This window comes from Furipterus horrens, unplaced genomic scaffold, assembly GCF_987537825.1.
Source record: "Furipterus horrens unplaced genomic scaffold, mFurHor1.1.pri manual_scaffold_13, whole genome shotgun sequence".
In the NCBI taxonomy this organism is placed as follows: Eukaryota; Metazoa; Chordata; class Mammalia; order Chiroptera; family Furipteridae; genus Furipterus; species Furipterus horrens.
The window spans coordinates 28,789,874-28,810,621 of record NW_028327183.1 but is presented as its reverse complement, the minus strand read 5'-3'; the positions used below and the strand labels follow the sequence as shown (position 1 = coordinate 28,810,621).

Sequence of the window (20,748 nt, the reverse complement as noted above, 5' to 3'; positions counted from 1 at the left end):
ACCTGTGCAAGGTTCTGAGGCTGCTGTTCTGAATAATAATAATAATAATAATAATAATAATAATAATAATAATAATAATAATAAATAATGGTTCTGATAGCGGTAATTGAGTCCTAATAGGTCCAGTGTTCACCCCCATTTTAAAAATGGGTAACTGAGGTTCAGAGAGGTTGAAACACTTGCCATACAGCTGGTAAGTACTAGAGTTGGGATTCAGACCCAGGCCACGTGATCTGGAGCTCACCCTGTGGACCCCCAATCTAGACGCCCTCTGGGTAGCTGGCAGCATTCAGCCAACCAACCATTGAGACGTGAGTCCTGCCTGACTCATGTGGGTACCATCCTTACCTCTAGTTTACAGGCAGGAAGCTGATGTCCAGAGAGGGAGAGTCTCACCCAAGGGCTGCAGCAAGGTAGAAGAAGAGCTGGGTTGCTGCTCCACCGTCTAGCCAAGAACTCAGGGTGGGCAGCAGAGGCCCAGGTCCTTGGCTTTGCCATTACACTCCCTTCCATCTCTGAGCCTCGGCGTCCCCATCTGTTAAATGGGACACGAACCACCTTCCCTGCTCCTGAGGCCATGTGAGTGCAGCGGAGACTCGGTGTTACTCTACAGGGTCTGTGTCGAGAGAGCCTGGAGGCCCTGGGCCCCCAAGGGGATTCCCAGCCCTGGGAGAGGTTCCTTTTAAGTTTAAACAGTTCCAGGGATGGGTTAGTGCAGGGGGACCAGCACAGAGGTCCCCTCCTGTCGTATCTGGAGGCAGAGTTCAGACCTGACCCTACGCTTTCCGCATTCAGAGAAGGGAAGCATAGGAGAAAGGGCACAGGCTTGGAGTCAGAGAACCCTGCCTTTGGATCGTGGCTCTGCCACTTGTCAGCATGTGACTCTGGACAGGAAGCTCCACCTCCCTGAGCCTCAGTTTCCATCTGTAAAATGGAGACAATAATAGTGCCTGGGAGAGGTTCAAGATGATTAAAGACGAGGAAAGTCACGGGCTGATGTCTCGGTGTGTTGTGGTTATTCTCACCAGTGATACTTAGGGAAGGAGGAAAGACCACCAGACTGGGGTGGCACTTCCTCCAGGCCTGAGGGCCCTGAATGCTGATTAGATACCTGGAGCTTCTGAGGAATCGGAGAGAGTCACAGCCCTGCCCAGCCACCTGCTGACTTGGAGTGTGTCTCCACTCTCTGAGCCTCGGATTCCCTGGGCTTTAAGAGGCTGAACTCAGGGTGGGCCCAGGTGGGGCACAATCCTAGGAACTTCAGCCAGGGACAGCAGGAGCTCAGCATTGAATGTGGGATGAGGGGTGCATAGGAATCCTGTAGAACCAAGCGTCATTGGGGTCCCCTCTCACCATCCATTGAGGGATCTCAGGAAGGAGCCCAGAGGCACTGGCCCTGGAGCTCCCTGGGAAAGGGGGCCTAGACGGGGTGGGGGATTCATCTACATGTTGATCCCTCTTTGTCTCTTAGTCTGGCTGGAAGACACGGGGTCATATCCAGAGGATGGAGAAATAGACCCTGAAGCCTGAGAAGGAGGCACAGGTCAGGGATTTGTTGGCACCAGCTATTGCTCTGGCCATCCCTCGTTCCACGTATCCCCAAGGGGGTGTCGCTGCCTGGGACAGAGGTACTGAGTATGCTGGACAGGAGAGTGATTTCGGCACTTGACCAGGAGAAGTATGGCAAGATGAGCAGGAAATCAGCCCTGCAAGCTTCCAGAAGGATGTTTTCCTGGCCACATTGAGTGGACCGAACCTCTAATGCCTACATGTCTTTGCTGACCCCAGGGCCATGGTGATGGCCATCAAGGGGCCAGGTAGAGGCTTCTCCTGGACGAACACACTCCCAGCACCCTGGGCCATGCAGTTGGTGCCGAGGAGATCAACACACATAAGAACTTCTTGCAAAGGAGTGGCTCTGTTTTTTACAAATTGTTTTACACGTATCAAAACAGTCCAAAAGTGGTTTATAATTTTTTCTTTTTTTTTTTTTTGCATTATAAATAAAGATCCTCTGTAATGAATGGTGAATCCTGCTTCTTGGGCTGGGTGGAGGAGTGGAGCACACACAGATACAAAGGAGGGTGTAAGAGGACCACTTATCGCGGAGGTCTGACTGGCGATGAGCGTTTGGATGGTCTTGGGCTCCTTGACTTGCAGGCTGCCATGCAGACCTGGGCATGCCCAGTCCCACCGGCTCATCAGTCACACGGATGTTGTTTGAGTCCCAGCTTTGTCCCTGCTAGCTATGGGATCCTGGTCATAATTCATCTCTAGGATGGGAGGCAATTGTTTTTTATACTTGTTAATGATTTTATTTATTTATTTTTAGAGGGAGGGGAAAAGAGGGAGAGAAATACCGATGTGTGAGAGACACATCAATGGGCTGCCTCTTGCAGGCCCCCAGCTGGGGACTTGGCTCACTATCCAGACATGTGCCCTGACTGGGAATTGAACTGGTGACCTTTTTGTTTGCAGGCTGGTGCTCAATCCACTTGAGCCACACCAGCCAGGGTGGTGGTGGTAGTGTTTTTTTTCTTTTAAAGAACATCAAATTGTTGGTGCCCCCTAATCCCCTCAGACTGTTCTGATCATGGCACATGTGTTTCTGTTCATTTTCTCTGGCTTCTGTCAGAGGCTTGGCTTATCCTGACTTTGCATTGTCCACTGTCATAGCTGGGTTCTCCCAGGAGCCCAGCCTGGCCCACGGCTTTGGGAGCAAGGGGTCTATCTGGGAGGTGATCCTGGGATACGTGGGTAGAGGAGAAAGACACTCTTATCAGGCAGGTCATTTCAAGGGTTAGAGGTCACCTCTCTGGAACCACGGGCAGAGGTCAGCTCTCTGGGCACAGTTCATTCTTCACTGCACAAGAATTGAGGCTGCAAAGGGCAGAAGCCATAAAGAGGGTCTCAAACCAGTTCCCCCCAACACACACCTGGGCGCACTGGACTGCTGAGTGCCCGGCTGTATGGTGGGCCCTGCTGTCAGGGCCGGCTCCGTGGGCCTGCGACCTGCGCGATGCGACAGGGCCCGCGCTCAGAAGGACCCACACTCTGCTCTCGCAACCTTGAAATCCTTAGTCCTTGCTGAACAATGGCCTGCATGTTCGTTTTGTACCCTGTCACCTGAATGACACAGTGGGTCCTGCGTCCAGTGCACACAGCCTCTCAGTGGGAGGGGTGTCACAGCACATTGTAAGAAGAGCATGTGGGATAGAAGATGTGGCCATTCAACCACAAGCTGCCGCCCCATTTGTGCAGTTCCCTGTCTCTGGAATGCCTCTGCTCCCCTTTCCCAGCCCAGCCCCTGGCAAAGCCAGGTCCGTCGCTGTCCGATGCTGCTCCATGCTGGGCCCTGCAGCTGGAAGTCTTTTCTGTCCCCCTGGCTCCCACAGCACCCGCTCCTCTCCTAGGGCAGGGCACCCTTTCATTGTTTCATCATCACTGAGGTGCAAGTCATCCAAGGAAGGGTGACCCCATCAGCTGCGGCTCAGGACGTAAGGCTAATATACCCACACTCAACCCTTGGGCACCCTCATGCACTCCCTTTAGAAAATAAAGCTTCTAAGTCAGGGATTCGGTCTCACGCACCAGTGTGTTTGTTCCCAGACCTCACACTTAAAGGGTGCTCAAGATTTTTATTTATTTAGCCCTCATATTGCTTGTTATGTCAGGACTGTCCTAAGCACTTAATGAATATTTTAATTCATGATACTCATGGAAACTCGGACATAGTGTATTAGTTTTTCTTTTTGTGGTGTAACAAACAATCCGTGCTGTATAGATGGGATGTCTGTGTCCTCCCAAACGTATGACTTGAAGCCTGTCCTCCAATGTGACGGCCTTTAGGAGGCGATCAGGTCATGAGGGTGGAGCGCTCATGAATGGGATTAGTGCCCTTGTAAAAGATTCCCTAGAGAGATTTCTTCCAGGTGAAGATATGGCCAACTATGCACCAAGAAGCGGATCCTCGCCAGACACCCAGTCTGCTGGTTCCTTGATCTTGGACTTCCAGCCTCCAGAACTGTGAGTAAAAAAGTTCTATTGTTGCCTTGGCTGGTGTAGCTCAGTGGATTGGGTGCCGCCCTGCAAACCAAGGGGTCGCCGGTTTGGATTCCTGGTTAGGGCACACGCCTGGGTTGTGGGCCGGGTCTCCACTGGAGGGTGTGTGAGAGGCAGCCACGCATTGATGTTTCTCTCCCTCTCTTTCTCCCTCCCTTCCTTCTCTCTAAAAATAAATAAATAAAATCTTTAAAAAACAAATGCTGTTGTTTATAAGCCACCCAGTCCGTGGTATTCTGTTGTAGCAGCCCCACGGACTAAGATACCCCACCTTGCCAACTCAGTAGCTTAGAACAACAAGCATGGATCTCTCATTCACCGGTCTCTGGGTTGGCTGTGGCTCTGCTGAGTGGCTGCCAGGAGTTGGGCTTAGTCAGGCTCTAGTTGGGCTCAAATCTGCTCCACGTGTCTCCTCATTCTGTGGCCAGCAGATACCAGAGTATGTTCTCATAGAGGATGGCGGAAGCATGGAGCACAAGCCAGGCCAGGCAAGTGCACTCACAGCTTCTGCTGGGGACTCGTGGCCCCAGTCCGGTTCCCTCTGGAATCCAGGGAGATGTGGGCCTCAGGGCTGGGCCTGGGCGCTCACTCTGACTGCTGGCTCTGTCCACAGGCCCAGGGGAGCTCCACATCTCCCCGGGCACTGCTCAGGGGCCTCCAGCACACTCAGCAACCTGCTGAGGCTAATCTCCGCTCTATCCAGGCTTTCAGTGCCCATGGCAACAGGAAGAAGACTGGGAGGGAGGGCCAGCCTGAGGCTGCACAGGCCACTGGACTTGGCTTTCTCTCCGGGGCCTCTAGAATGTTGGCGGTAACGCAGACAGTGTTTGCAAAGCTGTGCTTGAGAAGATCCACCAGGCCCACCAGGGCATCACAACCTGTGGGGCTGTTGGGTTCTATGTGGATTTGACCCTTCATTAAAGGTTGGGGTGCTGTGTAGGTGGAGGCAGGGGCCTCTGTGTGGCTGGTCTAGAATGATGATTTATTTTGAACTCAAAACATGGCTCTTTGATTCTTATTTCCTGAGCCACATCCTCCATTGAGATACATCCTGGGGGATGGTTACTAATGTCTGCAGTTTATTTTTCATTTATTTTTAATGCCAAAGCTGCACATACTGATTAAAACTAACAATAAAAAAACTTTGTAAATGGCTCCCCCTCCCCCCCACCGAAAGTGGGAGGGTGGGCAGTGGAGCAGGGACTGCAGTAAATGACAACTAAAGAGGAAATGGATGGACATTAACAGCCCTGGCTACTGACAAAGCCCATGTCCCCTAAGCTTGGTGTGCCCCGGGGAAGTTCCCAGTTTCTAGGAGGCCAATAACGTCCAATCTGAGACTTGGGATTCATGCTATATGCTTCCAGGAGGGAGGCTGGGAGGGGACAAAAGTGTGAAAACAGATGGAAATGTAATTTTTTAATGACAGCAGCAGATGGCAAAAAGACACAAGAGTGTGTTCGCACCATGTCAGAGCCATTTGAGGCGCCCGGCTCAGCTGCGATGCGCGCTGTGTGGCTGGCATGATGGCTCCCCTGCCAAACCTTGGAGACCAGAGAGCTGCAGGGAGGAAGCCGCAGGCCCTCCAGGGAGGGGCAGGGCACTGCCAGGCTGTGTGGGGCACAGGTAGATGGGGAAATACCTGCGGCTACCTGGGTGGGGTCCAACAGAATCCCCGTACCTGGCTTTTCTGGACACAGGAAGGCAGTCCACAGGCTCTGGTTCCAGACAGCCCCTCCCTGTGGTCCCTGTGCCTGCTGTCCTAGTTCAGGCTGTCTCCACCACTCACAACCTCCCAGTGAGTCTCCCTGGACCGCGCCCATCCCCCCACCCCACCCCCTGCCCCACCTCTACCCACCAGAGCTGTGTTTCGGCAGTGCACATCAATTCATGTCACTCCTCGACCTGCATCCCTCAGAGGCCCGTCCCTTGTACTCGGGATCATGTCCGTCTTCTCAAAGGTGGCTTACAAAGCAGGCCTGGAGAGCCGGCCACTGCATGTCTCTCTTGCTTCACATCTCACCACACTCAACAGGGATGACAGTGCCCTGTGGGACTGCCGAGAGAAAAAGAAACGACTCTTACTAAGAGTGGGGACCACTGTCTGCCATGTTGGACACAGCTGAGAACCTTACTGGCTGTAGGAGAGGATGATGTTCAGAATGGGTACAGTGGCAGCAGCGTGGCCCAAACCCGTCAGAGCCACCAAGGCAGGCCTGCAGGAGGTCATAGTATCACCTCCACATAAGAGACTAGGTGCAGCAGCGGCTCAAGTCACAGTAGGAGCTGTGACGCTCAGCCTCCTGGGGTCGGGGGCCAATTAGAGAAGCAATCATGTCCTATACAGGGCCCTGCTCTGAACCACATGGCTGGCATGTTTCAGCTGAGACAAGGCAAAGCAGTGTGGTGTTTTGCATTCTGCATTTCTCTTATGCTGCCATCACTGAATCGAGCCCCCTTCTTAGATGGAAGACGTCACTAGCTGCAAGTCAGTGCTTTCCCTCAGTTCCCCGGGAGGCCACAGGAGAGAGGCTACACTCGGTTTATCAGAGCAGCAACACACAGCCGTGGCCCAGGCCTGAGCCCCACTCCAGAGGTTCTGACTCATCAGGCCCAGGGGTGGCCCCAGCATCAGGTAGATGAGTCTCTTGCCCTGGCAGGGCTGAGAAAGTCTGGAGCTTCTCACCCACCTGCTCAATTCTTCACTGTAATTCATCGTTTTCCTAGGCCACTGCTCTCTTCACTGTAAGAAAATCACTCCCACATAGCAGAGATTCAAACTAATCTAGGATGGAATGAGCACTCAATGCAGAGGCAGATCACATGGCCTTCCCAAATGTGCTCAACCCAAGATACTTGAGGGGACGCATGGGTGGGCTGCTGGCCCAGCGTCAGACCCAGGAGTAAATGACCCTTCAGAGGACCCCAGTCCCCAGTCAGTCACTCATACTGCAAACGCTCAATTTCCACATGTGGCCACTGTACTGGCTGGAAATACATGAAGCATTTCCATCGTTGCAGAAAGATCCACTGCCTTCACTTAGAAGTCCACGTTGCTGGCTCATTTTGGAGCTTTGTTCTGCTGGCCTAGATTCTATGTGACCAAGAATTACTGTACTGCTCACTACCCAAAGGGGGCAGGCAATAGGTTCACAGCTTCAGGGGTCTTTTAGGTTTCCCTGGGGAACCCGGGGAGGCTTTTTAAATACACTTTCTCTTGGTAAGGACAGCTTTAGAGCTACAAAAATTGCAAAGATAGTACAGAGAGTTCCCATATACTGCCCACCCAGTTTCCCTTGTCGTTAATCTTCCGTTACTCTGGTACATTTGTCACAATTATAGAACCAATTTTGATACATTATTATTAATTAAAATCCATACTTTATTCACATTTCCTTAGTTTTCTCCTAACATCTTTTTTTTTTTGGTCTGGGAGCCCATTCAGAATCCCACATCCCACAGGACTTGAGTTGTCAAAACTTCTTAGGCTCCTCTGGGCCTTGACGGTTTTTTAAGACTCTCCTTGTTTTTGATGACCTTGGCAGTTTTGAGGAGTGCTGGCCAGGTGTTTTGTAGATCGTCTCTCTATTGGACTTTGATGTTTTTCTCAGAATTAGACTGGGGTTGTAGGTTCAGGAGATAAAGTGTCCTTCTCATTCATGATGTCAAGGGTATATGCTGTCACCATGGCTTATCATTGCTGATGTTGACCTTGTTCACCTGGCTGAGGTCATATTGGTCAGGTTTCTCCACTGTCAAGTTACTCTGTTTTTCCCTGTTTCCCCCGTGGTGTCTTCGGAAGGAAGTCACTCTGGGCAACCCACCCTTCGGTTGTAGGGTGTCACACTCTACCTTCTTGAAGGCTAGGCATCTATCTCCCTCACTTGGAATTCTCAACTCTTAATTTATTATCACACGGGCCATTCTAACCTTCTAGGGGAAGGCATTTCTTACAACAGGAAATAATGGTGTGAGGGTCCTGCCCATCCATTGCAAGTAGCACCCCCACCTCTGTCATTCCCCTCTGCCTCCCCGCTCCAGTTTTCCTCTTGTCTGTTTACCGTCTCATTCCCCACACTTTGAGAGGTCAGCCATGGGGCTGAGCATTTGGAAGTTCTCTCTGGATCCTGGGAATGGCTTAGAGCTGGACTGGATTGGGGCGAATCATTTCCCTCTTCAGTTTTCCCCACTATGAAACCCCTCTGGGGAGCATGTTAAGTATGTGGTTTCTGAGTCAAAAAGTCTGAGCCTGGAGTTCAGGGAAGGGCATTTTAAATAACAGCTCTATTGAGGAATATGTCACACTGTTAAAGTGATTTTTTAGGATATTTACAGAGTGGGCAATGACCACCACTATCTAATTTCAGAATATTTCCACCACCCCATACCCATTAATAGTCACTCCCCATTTCCCTACCCCCAGCCCGGACAACCACTGATCTCCTTTCTTTCTCTGCAGATTTACCGATTCTGGCTGGTTCATATAAATGGAATCATATATGGTTGTGGTGACTGGCTTCTTTCACTTGTCATAATGTTTTCAAAGTTCACCCACATCGTAGCAGGTATCAGTGCTTCATTCCTGCTAATGGCCGAATAATATTCCATAGTATATATAGACCACATTTTGTTTATCCATCCCTCAGTTGATGGACATTTGGGTCATTTCCACCTTTTGGATGTTGTGAGTCGTGCTGCTATGAAGGGAATGTCATTTAACAAGTCCTCCAAGTGACCCTGATGTACACTCAAGTTTGAGGCTCCAAGACACCATCGTTTTGCAGTGCATGAAGCTGCACCCTGTCCCCTGTTCTCCCAGCACCCCAGTGAGGTCAGCAGCAGCATTTTACAGTCCCTGTTTTACAGATAAGGACACCAGGACTCAGGTGATATGGACACAGGGCTCTGCTCATTCTCCTACTCACCCTGCTGCGGCTTCTCTGAACCTTGGCTTTTTCACCAGCTCTTTTCCTTTGCTCTTTTACAGGCTGCAAAAAGCTGGGATGGAATCCTCGCCAACTTTGGAACACAAATATTTGCCAGTGAAGAAAGCATTCTCCCATCAATCAAAACCCAGACAAGTTGGCACACACGCTTTGCAGATGCCTGAGGGTGCTCTTATTTCAGAAGGGGCCAGGTGGCTCAAAGCTTCCCCTCCACCACAGTCACCCCAGGCTCCTTCTCTTCCTACCTCTTTAGCAGATGAGGAAACTGAGGTTCAGAGTGGTCACTTGTCCTGGGTCACACGTCATCCAGAGGGACTTTTATTTCCTTTGAAAGTACTTGTTTAAAAAAAAACGACACACAATGAAGGTAATCTCCAGGTCTGCAAATAACAATTTCCCATGCAGATAAACAGCAGACATAGCTTTCCACACCACGTGAGTGGGCAGAACTTAACAATAGTCTTATTTCACCTTCCCAACAACCCTACAAGGGTTAGATTCAGGGGCTTAGAGGGAAAAGTAGGGAGTTGTCTGGGGTGGGGTAGCTTTCCTGCTGGAATACAGAACCCTGGAATCCTCCTGTCTCTTATGCTTTTTTCCAAGGCCTAATGAACAGGGTTTCAAATTCAAGTCCAGCCCACTGCCTGTTCCCTCCAGTCCTGCACTGGCTGCCTTACCTCCCTGGAAGCTTTCTTGGCCTATTAGTATCCTATCAGAATCCCCCTGGCCCTGATTAAAATTCAGCTTCCTGTTCCCATCCCAGACTCCTGAAACACAATTCTCCAGGAGTGTGCATATTCACTCAGAATTTTCTAGGGGATTCTGACACAGCGGGGAAACTGAGGACCACTGCTAATAGGTTTCATACAAGCCGCCTATATAGAGGGTACCTGTTCAACGAACAGATGAACGCATCAATACATAACTGCTGCAGTCTGCAAACTTGCCCCTTCATAAGCCTGACTCTGAACCTTTCCCTAGCAGTTTCTGAATTGGAAGGTGTGGGTTGGGTACAGGAATCTGCATGTTTATAGATTTTTAACCAGTGTGTACACAGAGGGCAGAAGATTGTGAAATGAAAGGAAACAATGCCTTCCTTCACTCATGGGGTCGGGCTGTACCAGGTAATTCTGTGTCCCAATAAATGCATCTACTCCTGGCCCCAGGAGTAAGGGGTGTTGACGGAGGGTAGGCGCCCAGGGCAGGTGAAGGGACACAGAAGCATGATACCAGACGCACCCGATGGAAGTGGGATCCAGGACACGGGGGAGGGCGTGGCCAGCCTACGGAAAGAGGCGGGGCCGAGGCCTGCCCACGAGGGGGCGGGGCCGGAGGCGGGACGCCGGAGAGCGGGCTCAGCTCTCCGCCTCTTAGAAGCTCGCCAACCCGCGGGCTCAGAGCAGCCGCGCTTCCCGCCTCCCGGTCGCCGCGCGGAGTGCGCCGCGTTGCCATAGGCTGGCCAAAGGTTTTTCCGGCCGAGGGGCGGAGTCCGCGGGGTGGCGGGAAAGCGGAGGTCGCGGACCCTTTTCCCGGGACGCACGGGGGCCCGAGGCTGCGGCTCGTTCCCGGCCGGCTACTTGCGCCGCCATGGACGCGGCCGAGGTGGAGTTTCTGGCCGAGAAGGAGCTGGTGACCATTATCCCCAACTTCAGTCTGGACAAGATCTACCTCATTGGGGTAGGGCGCGGGCCAGGCATTTGCCTCAAGCCCCGGCCAGTGGAACTGGCGTCTGGGAGAGGCCAGGCCCCCGGGGCTTCTGCGGACGCCGACTCGCCCTGCTCCGTCCCCACGTCTCGGATGGGAAGTCAGGGGCGGACTCGGCGTGCGTGGACCGGGTCGGGACGAGGTTCGGGAGACGTGGGCGGGGGGAACTCCTGGACGTAGGCCGTGACCCCCTAGGTGTTCTCGGGCGGCCTCCCCGCAGCGCCTCGGGAAACCGGGCTCAGGTGGGCTGCCCGGTGCGGCCAGCTCCACCGCGCCAGGGCCGCGCCTCTGTGACCCCCGGGGCTTGTATTTGTATTTGGACTGCTATTTTGTCAGTTCTGTTATTTGACGGCTGCGAGGTCAGGGAATGCCTTTAGCTCTGTCTGGTCTTACCTGTTTTTTTCCCCTCTGGCAGGGGGATCTGGGGCCCTTTAATCCTGGCTTGCCAGTGCAGGTGCCTCTGTGGCTGGCGATTAACCTGAAACAAAGACAGAAGTGTCGGTTGCTTCCTCCGGAGTGGATGGATGTAGGTAAGGTGCGCTCAGCTCCATGATCCACAGATCAGCTGAAATTAATGGTTCCAGATTCACTCATTAGAGTCAGCTGACCACTATTACCAGTGTCCTGTCAGTTTGGGATGTGTATGTATATCAATTTTAGTTCAGATTTTGCTTTTAAAGCTATTTTAAAGTATTTGCTTTAAAATTAGAAGTATTATAAGACCTTAAGAAGCATTTGTTTACTATAATTGTACAGACTAATGTGTTGAGGCACAGAGTCATTATCTTACATTGTAGAGCATGCATGAAAATAATGCATCATCCACGCAAGGGAATATTAGTCAGCCTTTTAAAGGAATGCCACAATGTGGATGAACCTTGAAAACCTTATGCTAACAGAGAAAAACACACAAAGACCACATATTGTATCACTCCATTTATATGAACTGCCCAGAACAGGCAAATCTCTAGTGTAAATAGTACTTGCCTTGGGATGGGAGTTTGGGGGTGATGGAAGGATTGGGTGGGGGGAGGGGTTCTTTCTGGGGTAATGAAAATGTGCCCAACTCTTGTGAATATACTAAAAATCATTGAACTGTGTACTTTAAATGGGTAAATTGTATGTTACGTTAATTATGCCTCAATAAAGCTGTTTGAAAAAAACAAAACAATGCATTGAAGAGGCAAACAAATTTACCCTAACTTTATCCTTTGCTGTCTTCTCCATCTCAGAGATGTGAATGCCTCATTATAGGAAAGATCTTAAGTTTACTGGGGAGAAGGATGGTGGTAACAGGCATGCGTGTATTGAGAGAGTTTTAAAAGCTGAGTGGTTTTGATTGCCCCTCCCCACTGGGAATCACGTGAGGATACCTGCCTCATAGAAGCAAGGACACTTTCAGTCAGGCACTCAAATACAGTTTAAGGAAGACTGCTTGGGCCCTAACTGGTGTGGCTCAGTGGGTTGGGCATATATGCTGCAGAGTGAAGGGTCCTGGGTTTGATTCTGGGTTGGGGAGCTTGTCTGGGTTGCAGGCCAGGTCCCCTGTTGGTGGCATGCGAGAGGCGACCAAATGATGTCTCTTTCCCTCTCCCCCTTCCTTCTCCTCTCTCTAAAAAATAAATAAAATCTTTAAAAAAGAAAGAAAGAAAGAAAGACTGCTTGGAGCCCTGGCTGGGTGGCTTAGTTGGTTAGAGCATTAGAGCATTATCCTGATATGCCAAGGTTGTGGTTTGATCCCCAGACAGAGCACATACAAGAATTAATGAATGCGTAAACAAGTGGAACAACAAATTGAGGTTTCTTTCTCTCTTCTCTCTCTCTCTCTCTCAAATTTTATAAAAAGATGTGGAGAAAAAAAGATAAAGATTGCTTGAGCACTTCCTCCTTACTCCCTGTCCTGAAGGGGTGAGTGGCCCTGGTGGTCCTGACACATAATGGGAGGCTCCAGTTCCTTCTGCTTGTAAGGGCTTTTCTCGTCCCACCAGGCCTGGCCCTATTAGGGCTGCATCCCTCCAGGCTTCTCATTGAAGATCAGCCTGGCAGTTTTGGCTCATCTAACCCCAGCCTGAGCTGTTTCATGGTCCGGGGTGACACGTGGGTGAGAAGTAGTGAAACATCACTAGTCAGTCAGTAGACGCTGCCCAAGAACAACTGCTTTCTGATTCTGCCACCACATTGGTTCTACCTGTTCTTGGACTTCATATAAGTGGAATCATTTAATGTGTTAGCTTTGGTGTCTGACGTCTTATTCAATACTGGGTTTCTGGAATTCACCCCTGTTGTTGCATGTCATTACGTGCTTTTATTGCCGAGTACTGTTCCGGTGTATGAGCACGCCACAGTTTGTTCACCCATCCTTGTGTTGGTGGGTATTTGTGTTCTTTCCCACTTTTGGCTATTGTGAATATGTCTGCTATGAACAGTCTTGTCTAAGTCTTTTTGTGGATATGTTTTTATTTCTCTTGCATAAATAAATACCTAGAGTGGTGGAATTGCAAGGTTCATAGGTCAGACTGTGCTTAACTTTGTAAGAAACTGCCAACCAGTCCTCCAGAATACTTGAGCCATTAATATAATCCCACCAGAAATGTCCGAGAATTTCCAGTGTTCCACATCCTGGCCAGTGTTGGGTGTTTTCAATCTTTTTGACTCGTAGCAGGGTTTGAATAGGGGTGTTTCATATTCTGATTTAGGTTTTAAAAAAGAAAAGAGTGAGCCCTCATCAGTGTGGCTGAGTTGCTTGGGCATCGTCTGCAAGGTGAAAGGTCACTGGTTCAAGTCCTGGTCAGGGCACATGCATGGGTGGCTGGCTCTGTCTCTGGTTAGGGTATGTCTAGGAGGCAGCTCATTGATGCTTCTCTCTCACATTGATGTTTTTCTCCCTCCCTTCTCCTTTCTCAAAAAAAAGAAAAAGAAAAAGAAAGAATGAAGGAAGGGAGGATGAGAGAGGGAGAAGAAGAAAAGAGGCTGCTATGTAGAGAGGATGTGTGTGGGGGGAGAACAGTCGGAATAGCCAGGCAAGAGCTGAGAGGAGCTCCAGCCGTGGGCTGAGGGGCTGTGGCGGCTGGAGTTCAGGCAGTGGTTGAAGGGAGCTTCAGCAGGACTTGCTGAAGGATGGCAGTGGGGTGTGAGAGAGATTTAATGAAGGGTTAGAACCTGGGGTGTTGGCTTGAGCCCCAGAGGGAGGTGCAGTTCTGGTTTCTGAGACGGAAGCCTGTAGGAGCGGCGTGTGGGCTGGCGCAGACACTAGGAGTGGGGGTGTGAGCACGTTACACTGCGGGTGCCTGGCAGAAGTCCACGTGGGCATAGTGTGGGCAGCGGGACGTTCGAGTCAGGTGTTCAGGGGAGGGCTGTTCTGAGGATGTACATTTGGACATCATCACGAGCACATAGATGGTATTTAAATAAGGCAGGAACTTGGGTTTAGCTGGTGGACAGGGTCAGGGAACTGAGCCCTGCAGCACAGTGTTGAGAGGCCAGGAAGGCCAGAAGGATTGGCAAGATGAGAACTTTGGTTTTCCAGAACCTAGATGATAAATACATTCCAAGGAAGAGGCTTGACCCTCATCAGTTGTGGAGACAGACATGGCCGTGAGGTCTGGCCGCGTGGTGGTGGGCCTTGGTGAGCTGCGTTGGTGGACGGGTGGGATGGACACCCAGCTGAGTGGTTGAGGAGGGAAACTTACTGCCAATATCAGACTCCTCTTGAAGTTCTGAAGTTCTGTTGTAAAGGGCCTGAGGACTGGATTGGCAGCTGGAAGACGATTTGGTGTCTGGGGAGTGTTTTCTTTATAAGGTAGGAGATGTTACAGCGTGTCCGAAGGAATGATCCTGTAGCGAGGGGTAATGTGCAGGTGAGAGGGGAGGGCCCAGTGCGTACCTGGGAGGCCAGCCCGTGGGGGTGGGGCAGGCGCACGGAGGACAGGAGATGCGGGAGCATGCGGGCCCTCAGCAAGGCAGCCGCCGAGAGCTGGGGCAGTGGGATGAGGAGAGGCGAGAAGAGGGTGCGCGTGATCGAAGGTGGGAGGGTGGGTGGACCAGGGGACTTTCACAGGGCCGCAGGATAGGGCCAAGGGCCCGCTGGAGCTAGGTGGTCACGCCTGTCAAGTGTGCGTGTCTTAGCCACAGAGGGCAGTCCCGATTTAGGACCGGAGGTCTGGGGCTGGCGGGTCAGGGAGAGGGGCCAGGCCGCTGGGGCACGCGCAGAGGTGCGCGGCTGCTGGTTAGGGTTGGACCTTGGCTGGCTGACCCCGGTGCTGGGCTTTCACCCTGTTGTTACCATCTCACCCCGGACGGGGGGCGGGAGTGGCTGTCGTTCTGAGGTGACTTGCTCTTCTGAACAAGGCTTAGTATAAATAAATTTCTCCAGCCACTGGTTACTTTCATCACTTCTTGCTTTGAAAGTAGAATACTTTGCTTTTTCACTAAGAAAAGAACTTCTGGCTGACATTCTTTTTATTAATATATTCTGCAGGCCAAAGCAGCAATGATAACAATAATTTATACTGTCTTGGAGACAGTTTTTGAGTAACTAGGCCTGTATCATCTAGTTAGCAATACAAATATTCCAAAAACTGTGTTTTAATGTATTTGTTAGTTGAATGAATAGGTAATATAGGCAGTTGATAAATTTGGGAGATTTAAAAAAATATTTTGGTTATGGTGATGGTAAAGGGTATTGCTTTCTAAATTTCAGAAAAGTTGGAGAAAATTAGGGATCATGAACGAATGGAAGAAACTTTTACCCCGATGCCTAGCCCTTACTACATGGAACTGACCAAACTCCTGCTAAATCAGTAAGTTAACCTCACTTCTTAGAGCCCACGTGTAAGACTGAACCCATGATTCTTACCCCTTGACCCCTGCCCTTCCTTATTCCACGCTCATTACTGAGGTAGGTGGTACCCTGGCCACCTGGTGCCTCAGATCAGTAATCTGGGAATCATCTGTGTGCATGTGCACACTTGCCTGGATTCTCTCTCCCTTTCTCATTTTTCCTTTTCTCCCAGTAAATCCCTGGGTTCTTTTCATTCTACCTCCTAGTTTTCTTTTTCTTAACTATAAATAGGTTTTATTAATAAAGCTTTTCCCCTTTCTATTCTCTGGGTATGTGCATTTGAGTTCTTGCATGTCTGCCACATGAAAGGCCAGAGGACTCCCATTTGCCTTTGACCCTGAGCTATAAGAAAAGCCCACTAGTGGCAAAAAGGTGCTGTAGTTAAGTCATTCCCCTACATCCCGTCCTGGCTCCCCATGAGCTGCTAATTCATTCTCCATGTTGCAGCCGGAATGGTCCTTTAAAGATAAAGCTGCCATGTGACTCCCCTACTCCTCAGAGCCTTTCCAGGGTTCAATCTGAAGTCCTGATCATGGTATTCAAAGCATTGCATAGGCTGGTTTCCTTCTTCCTTCTCTCATAACTCTTACCATTCTTCCCTCTGGTTCTCTTAAGTTTTAGGCTCACATTGGCTCCTTTTACTTCTTTATACATACCAAGGTCCTCGGGGCATTGCCAGTAAGCCCGTCGACTCCTGCTCCCTCCCTTGGGTTTAGCATTACAGGTACTCCCGCCCTGTCATACCTGTCCTCTTGGCATCTCTGTACACCTCCATAGCATTTGTCAGTTATAGGTTTCTAATCACTTATCTGGCTTTGCTCTTTGCCCACCCCAAGTTCTAATGGGCAGGGACTGTGTGTGTACTAGCACAGCGCCGGGTGCTCACATGTCTGTTGAATGAATGGATGGATGGATGAGTGAAGGAATCAGTGGAGGGAGCAATAAAGCGTGGATAGTTTTACTTGGGACATACTTAGAATGTAATTTGCAAAAGGTCAAGCTTTTGGTACCTTTTAATTGATGGATTCAAGACCAGAGCTAGAACAAAACTTGGGGAGCTTTCTATTGTTTGCTGTAGAGCAGGGGTCAGGGGCCCACTAAATGGCCTTTCTGGATGCAAATGAAAAGTCGAGGCACATACAGACTTGTCCTTCAATTGATAGGAGGTGCAGTTCACAGATCACTAAGTGTTTCACTAGATAGTAATAATAGGCTTGAGCTCCTGCATTATCTGGGGAGAGATGTGACCCTGGTACCAAAGCAGCTACCCTGCAGTGTGACACATGCCACTCAGAGTATGTTAGGGTGCAACCTGAATGCCTGGTGGTGCCAGAGGAGGGATCTTAGGCTGGAAAGGTGACGGAAAGTTTTCTGGGGGAGAAGGCAGAGGTGTGAGAGGACATGGCATGTGTAGGAAGCAGCGGCTGGGGCGTGTGTAGACTGTGCAGGTGGGAGGGCTGAGGCTTTCTGTCTGCTGGTGGAGGCCCCGGGAGGTGTGCAGGAGTGTGCTGCCACTGGCCCTGAGGAAGCCTGCTGTGGCGGTGGGGAGAGTGACTTGGAGGGGAGACTGGAAGCAGAGGTGAGGGGGCCTGTTCATGCTTTGTTTCTGAAGTTCAGTATATGATGTATGCAGTTCCTACTGACACCCTTGTCTTGGAATTCTTTAGGATTCATTTGGCTAAGGGGCCTAATTGTACCTTTGTTCTGCAATTCAGTTAACAAGGAGCTGGGGTCCTTTGTTCTTTAACTTGCTGTTCAGAGCAAAGAATCCAAGTGTTTGGGCTTTAAGTAAGTACCACTACGTAATTTTATACCAGTGATTCCCCATCTACTTACGACAAGCTAATTTTAGCAGGTGGAGAGATCATTTCCAGCTTATCCTAGAACGCCTGGTGATGAATGATGTTGGCTTCTGCTTTTATCTTCTAGTTTCTTTTTTTTTTTTCTTTCAAAGATTAATTTAAAAAACCTCACACGGGAAGACTTTTGAGCATCTCTCGCTGACTCCAGTTCAAACTTTTACCCAGAACTTACTCTGTACAGGTGTGCTCAGATTATGCTAATTTGCAACTTCTGTGATTTTTGCAAACATATTTTTGTTTTCTCTGTAGATAGATCAATATCTGCTCTTCAGGGCTTTTGTGAGGATGGAAATCCTGTGTAGTGCAGAGCACAGTGCCTGGCACAGAGCTGTTGTCCTCTTTCCTTGGTGGGTTGTAAGCCCTTGGATAACTGATGGGGTATGAGCAATAGAATTCATGACCTCTGAGTCAACCTTGAAACAAATTCCTTCTAGATGGAAATTCTATAGCATGGAACACTCAATTATCCTGAGACACAGGACATCCAATTTAGAGCTTATTCTCTGATACGTAATTATTTTAGGAAACCGAAGTCCTTGTGCTGCTGTCCGCCAGGGGCCAGGTAACACAAGCACAGATATCTGTGTGGATCATGCTGAATCTGCTTGGCACCAGGCTTAACTGCTAGAAATCCTTACATTTTAAAATTGAAAACAAAGCAAAACAGATTGAGTCTAGAACAGCTCATTATTTTGCCTGAACCCAAGCAACCTTTTTTTTTTTTAAAGCCACTTTCAGTTGGATATTGCTTCAGTTTACTGAGTGCTTCCTTATGCAATTTATTTCACCTTTTGTTTCCTTCAGCGCTTCAGACAACATCCCAAAAGCAGACGAGATCCGCACCCTGATCAAGGACGTGTGGGATACTCGCATAGCCAAACTCCGGGTGTCTGCTGACAGCTTCGTGAGGCAGCAGGAGGCACATGCCAAGGTAGGGGTACTGCCGGCCTTCGCCCTGGCAGCTGGCTCCCCCTGGGCCCCGGGAAGGCCGATGCTGCTGAGGGGTTGCCTGCGGCACTCTGCCTGCTCAGGCTGTCACAAGCAGGAATCCTCCCTGAGCTTTTGAAAATTGTGACTCATTTCTAAGTTTTGTTCAGTAGATTTTGCCTTTTTCTCCAACTCAGAAACTCCCCATCCAACCCAGTCTGTTTTCTCTTGTTTTAGCTGGATAACTTGACCTTGATGGAGATCAACACCAGCGGGGCTTTCCTCACGCAAGCGCTCAATCACATGTACAAACTCCGCACAAACCTGCAACCTTCTGAGAGTGCCCAGTCTCAGGACTTCTAGAGAACGACCTTTTATTTATTAAGGCCTTTTACCTGCTGGCAGGAGGCTTGTGGGCGATGTGTGAGTGCTCAGGACATGATAGAAGTACTCATAGTTCTGGATTTCTAGAACTATTTTTGAATATAAGAAAAACGTGTAATGAAGCAAGGAGTGGATCCATAACTTTGTTGGAAAGCAACAGGTTGTGCTTAATCTTTGACAATCTTGAGTTCTACATCTGTCTCTAAAGCCAACTATTCTTATGGGGGGAAGAAAAAGCGTTGAACAAGCTGATCTCCCCCCCTAGCAGTCTCGGGTCTCCTGCATGGAACTGTCTTATGGGGGAGTGTTCGGTGATGTGAGGTGTTGCTTTAAAAGGACAGGTATTTAGGTGGTGGTGTGGCCCCAGGCCTTGTTTTCTTTCTTGATACCAATCTCATGGGCTACACTTAAAAGTCTGGAGATTGCTCACACAGAGGGTGGCAGGTGAGTGGCTTGCGATGCCCGCCGGTGTTGATCATCTCAGCCCTGCTACACAATAAAGATGGAACCAACCTAATCTGTTTTTTGTTTCCCCTGCTTAACTACTAAGCAGAAGGAGCAAGCCACGTGGCTAAAATGATCTAATAGACCAGACTGGGGTGTGCGGCAGGCAGTTGTAAACGTCAAACACTCTGGCGAAGCCATCTCGTGTTCTCATGGCTATTTCTGGTTAAAGGATTGCTTATCAAGGAAAAAGCAGGGAAAAACAAATTCCGCGTTCCTGCGTCTGTGAGGGAAGATGAGGATGATGCTAGGAAGGGAAGTTGGACCTATAATGCTGTTCTTGATGGGTTTCAGGGAAAGACTCCATTGTAGGTAGCAGAGGCTCAAATACAGGTAAATTATTTTCTAAGAGAAAAAAAATTCAATGGTAGCATTTTTGCAATTGCTAAATTCCTCATAGAAATTATATATATAACCTTGAGATGGGGAGATTGTCCAGAGCAGTGATTTTCAACGTTTTTCATCTCATGGCACATAAACACTGATTACTAAAATTCTGCGGCACATCAAAAAATATTTTTGCCAATCTGATCCCAAAAAGGTAGTTTTTAATATTCACACCAACGGCTAGTGTGTCGGCTGCTGTAAGTTTTTTATTTGACAGTCTAAGGGAAAAGCAATGCCCCCCGCTGAACAGTCAGGTATTGCATGTTTTAAAACTTCTTGCGGTGCACGGGTTGAAAACTGCTGGTCCGGTTGTACAGTGAGTGGAAGGCTCTGCAACCAGCTGGTTTTCAACCACAGTATTGTTGGTCAAAAGATGTAGCGTGCTGTCTTGAGGGCTTTGGAAGATGTACGTGCATGATCAACTGAGCCTGGAGAGTATCTGCTGGTATTTGCCCTTTAGCGTTTCAAGTCCAAACTTCAAGTTACTCAAGCAGTTTCTCCATTCCAAATTGCTACCCATCTAGGTGGCCCTTCAACAAGCAGCTGATGGTTACTTTAACACTGAAGGGCCAGACACGAAGGGATTAGGACACAGAAGACCTTGTTTCTATCACTTAAGGTGACCTTTTAGAGGGTTGGGTTGCTTTCAGATGGCAGGACTTGCCTCTTAACTCAGTGTCCTTCTGATTTAATGTGGGGAATCTTCTAGAATGAAACCATGCTATTGTAGAGGGTCAGGAGGGTCAGGAGTTGTATGTATCTCAGATCTTAACCCTTAATACCTTTCTCTTAAAACCTGACTTATAGTTTAATGTCTTCACATTTTACCTATAAAGCTATATGGTTGTTGAGCTTTCTTCTTCTTAATTTGGCCTTATAACATAAAAAAGATTTTCCTCTTAACATGATTTAGGAAGATTTTATTTTTTTGGATGTTGTCAGAAATTACAGCAATATATTCATAAATACCTAATTACTACATTCAACAAATAATATTACAATACAATTAATTCAAACAAGTACACTTAGAACAGGTTTAATTTCACAGCATCTAAACTGCCCCCAGAGTGACCGAGGCACTGTTCCTCCTCCCTCCCATGTACTGGTTTACTGTTCTAGCAATTAAGCACAG

General features: G+C 49.2%; 2 protein-coding genes across 2 annotated transcripts in view; both read left to right on the top strand.

The window, feature by feature from the left end:
- Nucleotides 1–1,988, top strand: part of CLMB (calcimembrin) — a 29,865-nt gene extending 27,877 nt beyond the window's left edge. Inside the window, exon 4 of the mRNA XM_090260706.1 lies at nt 1,472–1,988. Within this exon, the coding sequence (XP_090116832.1) occupies nt 1,472–1,530 (59 nt within the window). The 3' untranslated portion in view covers nt 1,531–1,988. The remainder of the gene's footprint in view (nt 1–1,471) is intronic.
- An 8,467-nt stretch (nt 1,989–10,455) lies between these two features.
- On the top strand, nt 10,456–20,519 carry GINS2 (GINS complex subunit 2). Its single transcript, XM_090260937.1, has 5 exons — nt 10,456–10,685; nt 11,128–11,242; nt 15,412–15,511; nt 18,219–18,345; nt 18,579–20,519. The coding sequence occupies exons 1-5, from the start codon at nt 10,596–10,598 to the stop codon at nt 18,702–18,704; spliced, it is 558 nt and encodes a 185-aa protein (XP_090117063.1). The 5' UTR covers nt 10,456–10,595; the 3' UTR covers nt 18,705–20,519.
- Nucleotides 20,520–20,748: the final 229 nt, after the last annotated feature.